At 38.4% G+C, this 15999-nt stretch overlaps 1 protein-coding gene across 2 annotated transcripts in view; it reads left to right on the top strand.

The window, feature by feature from the left end:
* The window catches only part of sev (receptor protein-tyrosine kinase sevenless), a 157334-nt gene that overhangs the window by 24442 nt on the left and 116893 nt on the right, over window positions 1-15999 (top strand). For both annotated transcript variants that reach the window (XM_083123833.1, XM_083123832.1), the window contains exon 2: window positions 8946-9005. In XM_083123833.1, coding sequence (XP_082979959.1) covers window positions 8946-9005 — 60 coding nt within the window. The remainder of the gene's footprint in view (window positions 1-8945; window positions 9006-15999) is intronic.

The following is a 15999-nucleotide window of genomic DNA, read 5'->3' as shown; positions in this document are numbered from 1 at the left end:
AGCGCACTACGACTCCAGAGGTCCCGGGTTCGAATCTCGGCCAGGACATGGGTGCTCCTTGTGAGTGTCCATTCAATTTCATCATATCATTACTCATCCCCAACTTCGCAATTAGTAGAAAGTGGCAGAAAAGCGAAGTAAAATTAACCAAATCAATCAATCAATCTTTTTTTACTAATCACCGTCTAAAGCTAATAGGAATTTTTCCTAAATATGAAAATGTAGAGTCAAGGGAATTCAAAATATAACCCTTACTTGCAAAAATTAAGTCACACAAACACTTGCTCCTGTATGAAGATTAATATTTTCATCAAATTTTTTAACTCCAGAAAAGTAACTGCAAAAGTGTTAATTTCGTTACACGTTACCATAAAAAAGTAACATAGTTACAAGTACTCATTTCAGAAAGTAATTATTGTTACAGTAACCAGCACTCTAAAATATGACTCTAACTTACAAGTTCTAAGCTCTGTACAAAATTTTTAAAAAATGTTAAATATTTCTCCAAATTGATAAATAAAGAATTGCCTTTTTATTGATAAATTGGAGTTTACCCTTTCAACAAACGTTCTTTGAATTTTAACTTTGGTTTCATCAGTGAAAATTACTTTCTTTTGTTTTTAGCAAGAGACTATAGGAGCTAGCCCTGTTGTGGAAGGTTTGGCGTAATACTGAGTAAGGCACAGACGTTTCAGTACGCCTCTTTTTTTTTCTCTTTCATCACCAATATGATCATCATACACCGCGATTAAGTAAATAAATACCTTTGTGAAGTAGGCTACAATGCCCACGCACAGCTAACCTTGGTAAGGTTAACAATAGCACTGACAACGTAGTATCCGTTTTCCGGGACACGTATGTACATATGAGTCGCGATTCTTTTGCGATTTGTTTTTGAAGTCCATTTCATGCACACAAGCCATCTAGGCTAGAGTTGAATTGATTGAACCGAAGTTTCCGGCTTCGAACCCCTGCATGGGCATTGATGTTATGTACGAGTGGCCTTTCATCAAATTCCATCTAATCACCACTCATTCTCATTGTCGCGACTAGCCAAGAGGGGCAGAAAAGCAACGTAAAACATAAGAAAAACGAATACAAATTGAAGGATTGATTATTTAGGTTTTTCTAACACATTTGTCTAATCGCAACGATGAGGAAGGATATTGACTTGCCCTTCGAGATGGAGACAAAAACGAGAGATCCGTTTGCGAATCGATATGAGATCAAGACAAACGAGACGAGGCTAGACCGCCAAACCTTGTCTTGCCTCATCTCGATACCATCCCTAAAGGAGACGGTATTTTGAACATATGAAATTTGACGTTTTCAACGAGAAGCAACCCCCCCCCCCCCTCCCCCAATCTATCCAAAACTTGATCGTTCTCATCACATCCATCAGATGTGGAATTTAAACACGGTCTCAAGGAGAAACGCTCTAAACATACCACCCGCTCTCTGCTTGCTTTAATTCTTAAATAGGCTGCGCCAAATTATACGGCACGGCGTCGAAATTCGTACGGACAACAGCTGACGAGGTTCTTTTTTTCCTTTCTCCTTCGAAGACGCTCGCAGTATGCGAGCTAATTGGTGCAGATGGGCCACAATTGATGTTTGGTCTGTGAGTAACTGGGCGAGATGGCTTCAACCGACAGAGTTGATCGTGGATTTCAAGGAGAACAAACGCTACGTATTGTCCCGGAAGAATTTCTCAAACTATTGAAACTGTTTGTATGACCAGTAACGTAGCTAGCGAATTTCAGCCGGTTAGGATAAATTCAGGAGAGCTCTGCTTCGATGTCTCTTTCTTTCTCTTCTCTATTTGCCCTTCTCTCTCTCTCTCTCTTTCTTCTTGCTTTTCTTACTCCTTTTCTTTCTTTCTGTGTTTCTCTCTCTCTCTCCATTTCTTATATCCTTTGTTTCTTTCCATCATTCATTCATCTTATCTCTTTGTTTGCAATATCTCTTTCTCTCTCTGTATATCTCTCTCCTTTTCTGTCTCCTTTTATTGCTTTTCTCTTTCTTGGTTTGTTCTCTATCCCTGCTTTGTTTCTCTGTTACTTTCCATCTACCAACATCTTATCTCTTTATTCCTCTGTTTCTCTCTCCCTTTTCTGTCTTTTTCTTACCCTGTTATCTGTTTCTTTCTTCTCTCTTTCCCCCTGTGTTTCTTATAGCTATCTATTTCTTTTTCTATATTTTTCTGTATCTTTCTTACTTCACCTGCATCTGTATTTCTTTCCCGATTTTCACATTCTTGTTAATTCTGTCTCATTATTTATGTAATTTCTTTCTTTCTCTACCCCAACCTCTCTCTGCGTGTGTGATTCTTGATTACATTAAATGATTCTGAAAATTTCCCATGTTGGTTATTTGGACTAAAACTACTTATACTTTATCGGGGGGGGGGGGGTCATAGCCCACCCTAGCTCACCAGGTGGCGACGACTCTCATATTCATTTCGTTTTGTTTGGATAAATAGGTCCCGTCGATAATGCTGTTTGCAGTTTCTGTCACTGCTCTGCCACTTTTGGCTAATCGCTATGTTGATGAGGATGAACTACATAGAATAGAGCAGAGTGCGGTTAGATTTTAAGTTGTACTTGAATTCTAAATGTTATTATTTGACTAATCGCGACGATTAGTGTGAATTGTAGACGAGTGTGGAGATAATTATGAGGGATGCAATATTCATATTGTCGAAAGAGCACCAACATTTACATATTTTTCTGCTCTCAAACATTCAGCCTATTATTATTATTATTATTATTATTATTATTATTATTATTATGTGCCAAATATATGTTTTCAGCATTGTGAAATCATTAATTTATTTTTAGCTTGCAATAGGACCTATACTTTAAATACGTTACGACGAATACATGGTAGATTTTTTGCACTTAAATATGTATAAATATTAAAACTTATGTAACATATTATTTGCTAATATAACAGAAGTACTGAAGATTACTAACATGCATACTGAGATATAAGGCAATAAAAAAGGATAAAAACAATTTCGTAATTAACTTATGTAGGAGGCAAACTAAAACAGGATAAACGAAATGATTCGTGACAGGTAAAATCATTGTTTTTTAATGATAGTTAGATAACAGTAGCTGTATTGCGCGACGTTAACCAGTAGGCTCAATAGGCTGCAGCCTAGAGCACAGGATTCTTGAAGATGAGTCGACAGAAAACTACCCAAAAAAAGTATGTTGTTACTTGTTTCATAAATTTTGCTAATAGGTTAAACTATAAACAATAATACAAGGTGATTAATGTAATGTAATAAAAATGTTATTTGAAGACTTCTTTACAACTTTTCCGCAGACTAAAGTCTCTGATTTAGAAATAACGAAAATATATATTCCTATGTTTTTCGTCACGATTTTTCTGATGTGAATGAACGCGTGTGGAGTTTTTACTGTTGCAATTATTTCGTACTTAATTGATATTTGTTATTTAGCGTCGCTTTCCCGCCACTTTTGGCCAATCGCGACAATTAATAATGATACGATGAAATTGATAAAGGGACACTCACAAAGAACACCCATTCTCAGGTCGGGATTCGAACCCGGGACCCCTGTCGTCATAGAGCGCTGTCTAACCACTCCGTCACGAAGGTCGGCAATTATTTCGTACAGTTTGTGCAATGAAATACCGGACTATTCCAGCAATGACATTTTGTGTAACATGTAGTACAAATGAGGACTGCAACACGAGAGTACACATTGTCATATAATATGATCCGGAGTTTTTCTAGCGGATGAGCTTTGTCAGTAGTCTAATGATCACATAAACACTTAGGTAACTAAAGTTCACCAAAGAGAGTTCTTTTTAAAGTTTTGGGCAATGTTTCTTCCGTAAGTTAGTGAAAATTCTCCCGAAACTCCTCATAAAAAGAAGTATCGGGTCGATAAAAATTATAATTTTTTTAAAAAAATATAATTTTTGCTTTTCTATTTGTAGTACTAAGGGCCTTCCCGATGGCGCAGTGGTAGCGTCGCCTTGTAATCAAGGAGTCCTGGGTTCGATACCCGGTAGAGGCACATGGCACAGTGGTTCGGATCCCACTTTAAACTGTAGGTCCCGTTCCGATTAGCCTTACTGTGCTCGCTTACGCAATTAAGACTGAAAGATAGAGTGTGTGTGTTTGAGGTGGGGGGGGGGGGAGTTGTATATGCTTGAAATGAGAGCTAGTATTTAATATACTGACAAAATCATGTATCATCTGCAAGTTGTTTTGGGACCATAACCCTATAGCCAATGTACTCATTTTATCACGAACACTAAAACTTATCTAATTATTTCAATTAAAAGTATCAGGAGGGGCCAAAGCAATTACGATGAGCTTAATAGTTTGTTCCGAGACAACTTATCAAGCCTTGGTGCCACCTCGAACTGTCTCGGAGACAAGGCTCTGCTGTTTTGTTGGAGAGGCCGGCTCTTGAACTCTCGTAAGTGCTTGTCTCTTTGGGTGTTCCATTTCGCGTATCGTCGTCGTTCACCCAAGCGACCTCTCCTTTATGTTGCCAACTTGTCTTCCCGCCATTTCTCAGGGTCGTGTCATGTGTAAAAGGTCAGGCGTCAAAGAATTCTTATGAAGATTATGCAACTTCTAAAAATAAAAACAGCAATTATTAGCGACATGTTCCGGATCAGCTGTTATACTTTCCATTTACCAGTACTGGATAACCACCCGTGATTTGGTTAACGTTCGTCGTCTATGTCTCTCTTTGGAACAATCGCGATGAGGAGGATGGATGAGAAAAGAGCTAACACAATGGGATGAAAATCATTGCCTTGTCGAGAACTCGAGTCCGGAACCTTTCGTTGACGAACTCAATACGCTAGACAACTGACTGCACTGTTCTTCCCGTCGTTCTCTCTACGATCCATCTTTTTCTCATATCCTTTTTCATTATTTCTGTCTCTATGCCTGTGTCGGACATCTTCTTTATCTTCCTCTCTGTCTTTCTCTTCTCCTTATTTTCTTGTATTTCATTTAATTTTCATTCTTGATTTATTTTTCTTTCACGCTTTTCCTTCTTTGTTTATGTATCTCTTGTCTTCCTATGTCCCTCTTCCTTCCTTTCTTTCTTCTCTTGTTATTTTCTTGTATTTCGTTGAATTTCTTTCTTGGTTTCTTCTCTCTTTCTCGCTTTTCCTTCTTTGTCTATTTCTTTCTCTGTCTCTTCATTTCTTTCTTTTCTTCTCCTCATATTTCTTTCATTGCTTTTCTTCTTAGTTTATGCCTCTCTCTCTTCTTTCTCTGACTCTCTCCCTATCTTTCCTTCTCTGCTTCTTTTCTTGTCTTTCGTTTAATTTTTCTTTCTTCGTTTCTTTTTCGTCTTCTGTCTTTCATTACAGAGACACACATTCTAGTTCAGAGTGCTTTCCTGAGTGTCCGTTAATTTCATCAATACTTTTATCTTCATCGTCGCGATTAGCCAACGTTTCAGAAAATTGACATAAAATTAGAAAAAATCCAAATTTCTCTTTTCCTTCTTTCCTTAATTTTTCTTCCATTCAATATATGTTCCTTTATTTAGTCCCAACCCCCATTTCTTTTTTAATCATGTCAAGCAATTAGAGCTTATAGCCTCTTACTAGGCATACCACGCTTCACGTACAAAACGAAAGTGGTATTCATGTGCTATGCTATATGCTACTACGTAGCGGTAATATACTGTAATCCCAGTCTACAGCCATATAGAACACAGCTTGTACATAGAAATAGACATGGAACGAGAGAAGCATGTTTGCCGAAGACAGGAGATACATTCCAACAAACATTATCTTTACACTTGCAAGGTACATGCATGTAACAGATTTACTGTTCAAACAATAAAAAAAGGTATAGAATCTGACTTGTGCGCTCGGATGCTGTGTATTTAAGCTTGTGTAGTTGTTGCACTGGCGCTTCTTCATAGCACGCACGGATTGAGGGTGGTCTCTCAAAATCAACAAGTTTTAATCCCTTGTTTCTTCCTCGGTTATCATTTCTTACCAGTCTAGGCAAACATTACATTTGTATATGCTAAACAAAGCATGTTTATCGCTCCATTCTTACTATACTTAGTTGTAGCGTTGTTGTCGCCAGAGAATATGATTTGGTGGGTTCAAGGGTGGAATAATTATTTTCAGATGGGTCATGTATAGGCCTATTGAGAATCTCTCTAACTCTCCGTCTATCGTTCTGCTCCCTTTATTTACCTCTGTTCCTCTCCTCTGTTCCGCACCACTTTCTATCCTTCCTCTGTTCTTCTATACAATTTCTAACATTATTCCTTCTTCCTCAGTTCATCTTTCGAACTTTCTATCTTTCTTCTGTACTCTTTCCCGCTTCTTTCCATTTCATTCTTTTAACTGCGCTTTGTTCATCTGTTTCTCTGCTATCCTTTCTGTCTTTCCTTCCTTCTGCCGATTTGATTTAATTTTTGTTATCTAGAACCGTTTTTCTTCCACTTTTGGGGTACCGAGTTCAATATGCAGTGGTGGCACATAATGCACCTTATACTGTAGGTCCAGACCCGATTAGCCTATCTGTGCATAAACTGGTCTTAAAAAAAACTAATTGAAAAAATTCTGCAGAATTGATCTAGGGTGTTTTGGGGGGAAAAGCACTTAAGTCAAAAACATGAAAGTTTACAGCACGCATTTATTTATGTTAATTCTTTTAATAGAAAATCGCAGTTTATGACTAAAGTGCTTTTTTGCGAACATCCCAGAGATAAAGAACTGTGGAAGAGTTTCACATTGCTGGTTGTTCGTGTGGGTACTCGAAGATTGAACTGACTAATTAGAAATCCATTCTTCAATATAAGTGCACCATTAAGGATCCCTTACGAATATACTTGGGAGGTATAAACAATGTGCAGAGATTTTACTACCTGCAATCTTTGGCTTCGAACGGATTTGCTGCATATTGCCACACCATCTGGCACCCAACGCCAATATACCTGAGCCATTACACCTTGCTTTGTTTTCCAATACCTGTAAGGAAGATGGAAGCTTGTCTTGTTTTCCTCGACTTTGCTGCTCCCATCTGATGCGGGTTGAAGTCCTCGTTCGCCACCTGTTATCGTCTGTCCCTCTCTTTCTACGCATTGTCCGTTCAACAGGCCGGATGTCCAATGCACAGTTACCGGAAGCCGCCGCGCCCCAGATTTCACCTGCGAGGGCTCCATCACACCTCAGCAAATTCAGCTCGTGGGAACGAAATCGGAACATGGCCGGTTCCCTGGAGGAACGAACGGGAACGGATGGAACGCACCTGGATTCTCATATTTTCGTGAAGGCTATATTGCATATTTCGGATTCATTTTGTTCACGTAACGTCAACCTCCCTACTGCATTTTACAGATTACCGAGGCTCTGGCGTCTGGTTCGTGTTCTGAGCTGCTCTTGTGTGTTTGTGATTGCCCTTTTATCCATTTCATCTTATCACCATTCACCCTCATCTTCGCGATTAGCCAAAATAAGCATAAAAGCGAAGTTAAGTGAATCAAATCAATCAATAAATTGCTCCTGTTACAACCAGTGGCACTGGCGTACGCAGTATTCCTTTTTGGAAGGGGCTGAAATTGTAAAGGTGAATATCTTCGTACTATTTCGTAACTGTTGGAGGCACATACGGATTCGAATACCACTTTAAACTGTAGGTCGAAGTCCCGATTAGCCTTTCTGTGCATGAAGTGGACTTGAAAACAAATTCAGAAATCCTTCGTTTTGAAAGTTGTTCGAAGACAAGAATGGGAGATTTGCATTTATCAATTTGTTTTTCGAGAATTCTTTGTGTTTTCAATTGAAAATTTCGATTTTCACAAATATTTTTTGGGAGGAGGGGGCCGTAGACCCATTAGCTTCCCCCTCCCTGCATACGCCATTGGCCAGTGGTATACGGTGTTCAAGGTCCTCCAGATGGCGTTGTGGTGGGTAACACTGTAATCAAGGAATCGTGGGTTCGATCCCAGGCGGATGCACACTTTAAACGGTAGATTTAGTCCCGATTAGTGTTGCCCACGGGACGAGACGGGACAGGCTTTTAAAATTTCGAGACGAGACGAGATTGACCATGTGTCATAAGACAAACGAATATTTTCGAGACGAGACAGCATTTCTACGAGACTCCACGAGACGAGACAGGCCAAAGTCTCGTCTCGTGAGCAACACTAGTCCCGATTGTTCATTAAGCATGGTGTAGAGTCTACAATGTACGAATTGATCACAACATATAAGGAACAACATTTCAGAACTTCTATTTTCCATATATGTATCTTTTTGTCAAGTATTTTTAGCGAGGAGTAGTAACGGCGACAGAAAAAAATGCTTAGGTAATGAATTTAGAAAAGCATTTCTTTATCTAGATTTTCTTGCTTGCTGGGTGACGATGGGAGGGGCTGGTAGAGCTGTCGTCGTCCGCCCATATGCCCCCCCCCCTCCTCTGGCGTCGCTACTGTCCACAAGACAATGAAAATGGTGCCTTTTTTGCAGCAATGTATAGTACTTATATTTATTAAAGTTCTTGAAAAAATCCAATTTTGTACAAATATATCTTACCGTTTCAGGATTTTCATTCTTATCACAAAGAATTTTGAAATTTCAGTAGTATAATTATTGCTTCATTCTCATCTTAAAATTAAGTTTATGATGAATAATAAAAGTAACATTCTTTAGAAGAGATGAAAGGTCAAGGAAAGAAAATCTAGAGGAAAATGGGAGAGAGAGAGAATTCCCCTGCTTCGCGTTTTTGATGTTGCAATTACTGTTATACTGTTAGTATCTAAATACTTTTGAATCCTCAGTAGTATTTCTATTACACTATATTTTACGTTTGTCTTTGTGGCTATGTATTTACGTCAGTCATGCGGATCCCCTTCCAATTATTTGAAATCGTCTGAAATACAAGGTCTAACTCAATCTTCTTTCTCTGCTTTCAGAACAAAACCGAGGAAGCTGATTTGGACGTGAGGTGTGGGAATGAATGTAAAATTGATCAGGTAAGATTATGTATTGACTTGGAAATTCATTAGTATAAAGCTATTAGCATCGTTCATAAATTCAAATTCGCCTTTACCAATCCTTGTGTTCTGTTGAGTTTCATTTAGTTTAAGGATCACCCAGTGCCAGTGGCGGCGATTAGGGGGGGGCGAGGGGGTTAGTTGCCCCCCTTGCCCCCGCACTATGGTAAATCTTATCTACGAGGGAAAGTAAACTGTCTTTGCCCCCTAAGTTTTGGCATCTTGCCCCCTAGTTTTGGAACCCAATCGCCGCCACTGCCCAGTGCGAATGTTTGAATTGCAACTTTAACAAGCGACAATTGAGGAGAAAGTTGAAAGTGAACAAGTGATTCACCTATTTGTTTCGTCACCGAGTCTTCAGTAACTTTCCCATGCAAAACTGCACGAAACTAGGCTTAGAAAACTAGGATTTTTCTTTGAAAAGACAGGAACCTTTGCATAAAAAGAAGGCAGACTTTCCATGAGGAGATACTCTATTTAAAATGGATAATTTTCTTGAATATGGAAGATTTTATTGTAAGATAGAGGAATTTCTTAAAATTGAAATGGGAATTGCAACACTTATTTTTTTTTCAATAAGAAAATCTTTTCGCATTATAGTTTGGTATTTTTGCTGTTTTACGTAGCTTTCCTGGGCCTCTCCGATGATATGATGGTAACGCCGTCGCCTTTTAATCAAGGGGTCTCTGGTTCTATACCCGGTGGAGGAACATAGTTGCTCGGATCTCACTTTTAACTAACTGTACGTGTAGGTGCAGTTCCAATTAACGTATGGTATCTGTGCATAATGTGAACTTGGAACGAAAATACAAACGTAGCTTTTCTGCCACTTTTGTTAATCACGACGATGAGATTGAGTGATGGTTGGATGAAACCGATGAAGGGATGCTCAGAAACATCACGGCAACTCTAGTCGCGAGATTGAAAGTCGACCACTCAGCCACCGTACCGGCAGAATTTCGATACAACAAACGTGATAGTAATTACATTATAGTGCCTTCCCTGTGGCGTAGTGTAAACGTTGTCGTCTTGTAACCAGGGGATCTCGGGTTCGATACCCCGTGTAGGTGCATAGTGGTTCGGATCCCACTATTTCCGACTAGCATATCTGTACATAAAGTGGACTAAAAGAGCAACTTAACAACATTACATACAGCACGTATATATACTTCCAGATTGTTTGTAAACCAAGGTTGAAGGGTTCATCTACGAACACAGCTGCTTTAGTTTCTTGATATTTTTTTAAATTTTATTAAAAGCGACACGAAAGTGCGGAAAATAGAAACATTAAGTGTTTTTTCTTACCGTTGTCTGTTCCTAAAGGCCCTGCTGCTGTTGACCTCTGACGTCACTGATAACCTGACAGCAAGGCCTTGTTTCCAATGCCCAGAGGGCGAGAAATTCCAAGCGGTTAGGTTATAAAACATCTAGACAAGCTGTTTACGACTATAATGTCAATGGATACTAACTTCTTGAAACAAAGATAGATTTCTCATTTAAAATCTACCAAAACTTCCGATGGAGATTGCTTGATGTGATCAGTTGCATCCTATCCCGTTACTCTGCCCCCAATCCAAGTCAAGGAAACAGGCTAAACGAATTAAGTTTCAGCTTGCAATGTTCATCGGACAATATCCATTGTCTAATATACGTTTCAAAAGAACACTTCTTCTCTCGTCTTCAGATTAACAAAATTATTTTTGCCTGTGATGGGTATCGAACCTGCGACAGGCCTGTGATTTCATTCTTCTACTAGCTTTGCGAGTTTCTCTTGTTGTTTCTGTTTAACTTTAGCCTTTGTCCGGGTGGATCTTGCTGCTTGTCTTGTGCGGTCGAAATATTATACTAAAACCTTCCTTTTTATTTCCTGCTATATTTCATTATGTCTATCTGCATGACTATATACGTGTATTGGTTAATCCTATCTCTGAAGATAGGCACTGGCCAGTTCTGAGTACTGTTTTTCTTGACCTGTACCTATTGTACGGGTAGCGAGTCTCAGGCCTTTAGGAAATAGATTAGGTTGTCTATTGTTACAGAAGAATATAAGGTGGTTCTCATGCTTTGCATATCTACTTAGTATTCTCATACGATCTAAAATGTAACATTGCACCGGGTTTATACCAGGTATCTAATACTTGACTAATAACTAGTAACTCTGAATGTTGATGATAATGATGTTAGTAACAAGCATGTAATGTTAATTGTACATTGTCCATTGTCTAGTGCTTCTTTAAACTATATTTATAATATCACAGGTGTGTCGTAGGTTCAATCGATACCACCGGCAAAAGGAAATTTGCTGAACTGAAGGCGAAAGAAAGGCGATCTCTTGAAAAAGGAAAGGCACTAGACAATGGATAATATCCATTATGATTGCAGACCAAAGCATATGTCATGTAGTTGGATGGAGAACAATATATATCTTCTTTTTTTCATATATTCGTTGTCATCAGCATTTTCATTGAATCAACTAAGAATGTTTAACACATTGAACGAAAAAATTGATAATGCAAACAACAAATAAGCACTGCATTAGGTTCTGCCTTTGCTGTAGGTCAGAGTTAAAAACAGGAACGAAGAAAAAAGATACGAAATCAATTAAAGCTTATTGCACGGAGAGACATCTGGTATGCATTCAATGAATAGCCCTTTGAACATCCAAAGCAATAAAGAAAGGAAGATGCATTAGAAATATCACCATGAAGGTCACTCGAAAGAAGGGCGATTGTACTTCCTAGCATGAAATCTGCACTTATTAGACAAGTCATTCGTTAAACTGATCATTAAATTCCTCGCCACAGAGGGAATGATTTGTCAGAATGGTAATCAAGCTTGCCAACCCAGCTAAGCGCTTTTAGATCTCACACTGCGTGGCCTCACAGGAGAAAGAAATGAGAACATACATGGTTTAAATCAACGTGCCATTTTTTTTCAAGGCTTAAGCAATTAGACCTACTTCTCGCCATTGAAACTAAGTTGGTGGTGGGATAATGCAGTATATTCAGCTATCAAATGAACTCCAGAGAGTGGGTAGCTTATACGTGCGAATTGTTATTCTAAAAATGATGATTTGTTTTGGAAATTATGTAACCGTTCGTATCTGCAATGCTAAAGGAGTGTTATACTCAGACACTATCCCCAATTACCTAACATATAATTAAAAAAAACGGGCGGGAGGAAAGCATTGGATACATGGAAGAGACAGAGAAAACTTGATTCAAAAGATTCTTGGGTGTCAAGTGCACTGATCAATTCTTCAAAAGTTCCTTAAGATCAAAATCTAATTAAATTCAAGTCTCTTCCTTTCCAAAACTAAACTTATTCCAATTTTAGAATGACATATTTCCAAGTTTTATTACCGGATAATATAATCATTTATATATTAAAAGGACTAGTTGGCACAAAACGCGTGGACTCGAACTGGGAAACATGGTTTTGGGTTCATGTGGAGAAACGCGAGCTCGGAATCGAATGGGAAGAACATGGGCTCGGGATTTGTGTGGAGAAACGTGCGCTCGGAATTCGGATGGGGAAATATGGACTCTGGATTCACGTGAAGAAACGTAAGCTCGAAATTCGGTTGGGGAAACATTAGCTTGGGAAACACGAGAAGAAACGTGTGCTCGAAATTTGATTGGGGAAACGAAATTTGATTGGGGAAACATTAGCTTGGGATTCACGTGAAGAGTCGTGAGCTCGAAATTCGGTTGGGGAAACATTAGCTTGGATTTACGATGAAGAAACGTGAGCTCGAAATTTAATTGGGAAACATTAGCTTGGGATTTTTGTGGAGAAACATGTGCTTGAGATTCGTGTGAAGAAACGAGAATACGTGAATCGATTGAAGAAACATAGACTCAAAATTCAGATATTGTAACCTGGGTTTTGGAATCGGAGAGAACTTTATGATAGATAACTTCGGATTTAGCATTCTCGTAGAACATTCAGATAGAGTATTCAATAGTGGCTTCAAATAGAGACTCCAGGAATTACAACTCAAAAGCAGAATCTAAAAAAATCAAAATATAAGGATTCGGACTTAGATCTTCAACACATCAATCGTAGCTAAAAAAAAGAAGGGCAAAGTCATTATAATCATCTGCTGATGGAAGCGTGAAGTGTGAATCATCGAAGAAGACATTTGTATTTTTTTTGCATCCTTGAAGGTTGGTACTTGAGTCATCTCAAAGCGAGAATGGTGTTACCGAATGACAAATCGAATCTGTGAGTCAGACAAAACTAAGGCAAGTGACCGGAAGTGATGGAGTTGACATACTGAAACAGCAATTAATTTTGTAACATTCAACGTGTACATATTCCACCGTGATTTTAGTGCAGCAATCAAGATACATAGGGAGAGGTTGCGCAAATTTAGTAAAAACAGCAATAAAACTAGAACCTTGTTTATATTTGTAAATATGATGAAGCTACAGTTACGTATACGCTGTGCTGCACAATCTATCCTGATTTATAGATACGTAATCTTAATCTCTTTTAGTTTCACTTTTTGTAAATTAGTTTGTGCGATGAGTAGCAACGTGCACCGAAAAGTATTCAGTTGATGTTATGTCAATCTATTGCGTATGTGCAATACATTTTTCCGTATTATTGAATAAAATCCTCCCCCTACACACACATCTGAGGAATCTGGAGACAACTCATAAGGTAAATATTAAATTAATATAATCTGCAGTGTGAGATAGAATGTCCTGGCTACATAAACGAAGCTTTAAATTGAACGAAAAAACGAAGAGTTCAGAGCTCAAACCGATACGTGCTGAAAAAAAAGCGAGATGAAGAGTTATTTCAAGGATAGCACCTCGTGTCAATCCACATCTGATTTGTGTGAACTTCATTAATAGGTCATCCACATAAGCCATAAATCTGCCACTCAGGAGGAAAATAAAAATTAGAAATAGTGAGAAGAAATATAGATATGAGGAGGAAATGATAACAAGCAATCAGACCATCTTCTCAGACTTAAAGAAAACTTGAATGTAGAGTATTTCAGACTAACCTTAGACTTAAACGAGAAATTTATTGGACAACTCAAACTCAGGTTATTGATGTATTGTATTTATCAAGTGGCAACAGTCTTATAACAAACAGCTCCACGATGGAAGAGACAAGGCTTCATTTATGGAGTAGTTAAAGGGGAGCGCTACGAAGCCAGGAGTTCCGGGTTCCAATCCCGAGTAAGACATGGATAATTGTATTATTGAAATACTGAAAGAAAACTTGGGAAAATGTAAATTTTTAGAGAAATAGAAAATCACGCAAAAAATTGATGTAATAACCGACTTTTGCTCTAACTTACCAAGTAGCAAAGCTATCTCTCTTGTAAATTTTTCTCTAAAATTTCAGTTGCAACAGTTTTACGTAATTTATTTATATGAATACGAGTACAATAAGGAGAATTCTAGTGCTTATTCTGCTGCACGAAGATTTCCAAATACCATTGCAGTTCTATTGTACTACTCTTTACATTTAGTCAACCTAAGTAACATTCAACATTAGAGGATTATTATGTAAAATTTAATTGTAAGGAGGATTTAGTGTTCCCAGACGATACATGGTGTGTAATGTTGGAGTGTTTAGTATGCAGAGCCTTATGTCATGGTCCAGGGTGGAAAATTTTGAAACTTCTTTCTAAAATCTTTTTTTTACTCTTTTTATTCACTCATCCTAGCGTTCATAGACGCTGTTGCAATAATTCGCTGTTATTATTAGGGTATAAGGAGTGGCCTTTTAAGAAGATACTCAAGTGTGAGCTTTACTTCCACGTAGAACGCTCGTTGCAGATGAACGAGGCTCTGGTATATTGAAGGGAGGAAGCCAAGGGGTCATGCCGCTCCTCGAACTATGAAATGTTTTTACATGAACCTATAGAAACCTACGAAAATAACATTGGCAATTTGTCAGATTTCGATCTTGCGCAAGAATTTCGATCTTGTTCTTCCATAAATAAATGGGTTGTTTGTAGAGAGAAGCAGGCTCCAGAAGTCTGGAATCTGCAATTTGGTAATGCTAGTTTTATAAACATTGATGCAAGGCTACAAGATTCGATTTAGTCGGGAAAGTGCATTATTTTAATCCCTGTTATGCAAATCAAACAAAAATTCACGTCAGCTCTAGAAGGAATTCTAAGTTTGTATATTTTTTTTAACATTTTGGAGTATCATAGCTGTTTTTCGACAGGAGAGGGAAATTTGAAGACAATAGCCCTGGCGGCAGCTAAAGGAGCCTTCCATTCTCTTAGAAAAAAAGGCAGAATATATAAAGTAATTGTTTATTAAATGTAATAATATTTGAAGGATACAGGGGGAAAACAATCAAAGTCCACTTTCTAACTTTTTACAGGAATGCAATTTGAAGTTTGTAAATGCTACAGAATGAAGCAGAAAAATCATTTTTCAATGATAATTTGTGCCCGAATATGAGTATTTTCCCTAAAGTTAGGCATGTCAGGTTGTAGTACACCACCCCTATAATACCATGATATAATAATCTCAATTTTCGCCATAAGTGGACTTTGATTGTTTTTCCCCTGTACCCTTAATTTGAATTGTGATCATGTACACCTGTACTTCAGAATAAGGAACGAAAATATCAAATATTTTCAGACCTCTGAAAACATTTTGGTTGCAGGTCCCGCCTACATTGTATGTTCCAGCCTGGCCCCGCATTCACCCTGATCACAACCATCACTTTCTCGCAACTATATACGTATCACTGCGGCCCAAGAGAAATATCCCCGATCAATCAAACAATGAATGATGATGCCGTGCTGGGAATGTGTGTGCGAGCATCCGGCCGCCAGTTTTCAGTCGGGTCACACGCTGTGATTCCTCTTCCGCGGGAGGACAAACGGAGAGTATCCGGAGTACGCAAACGGCTTCTGCCACAATGCTACAGAGTTTCGTTTGAAGGGGGGGAAAAGAACCGCTCCACGGAGTGGAACAATGGTGGA

This window comes from Lepisma saccharinum, chromosome 6 (assembly GCF_977018435.1).
Source record: "Lepisma saccharinum chromosome 6, izLepSacc3.1, whole genome shotgun sequence".
Taxonomy (NCBI): Eukaryota; Metazoa; Arthropoda; class Insecta; order Zygentoma; family Lepismatidae; genus Lepisma; species Lepisma saccharinum.
The sequence above is the reverse complement of the archived record's forward strand: the minus strand, read 5'-3'. Positions and strand labels throughout refer to the sequence as shown.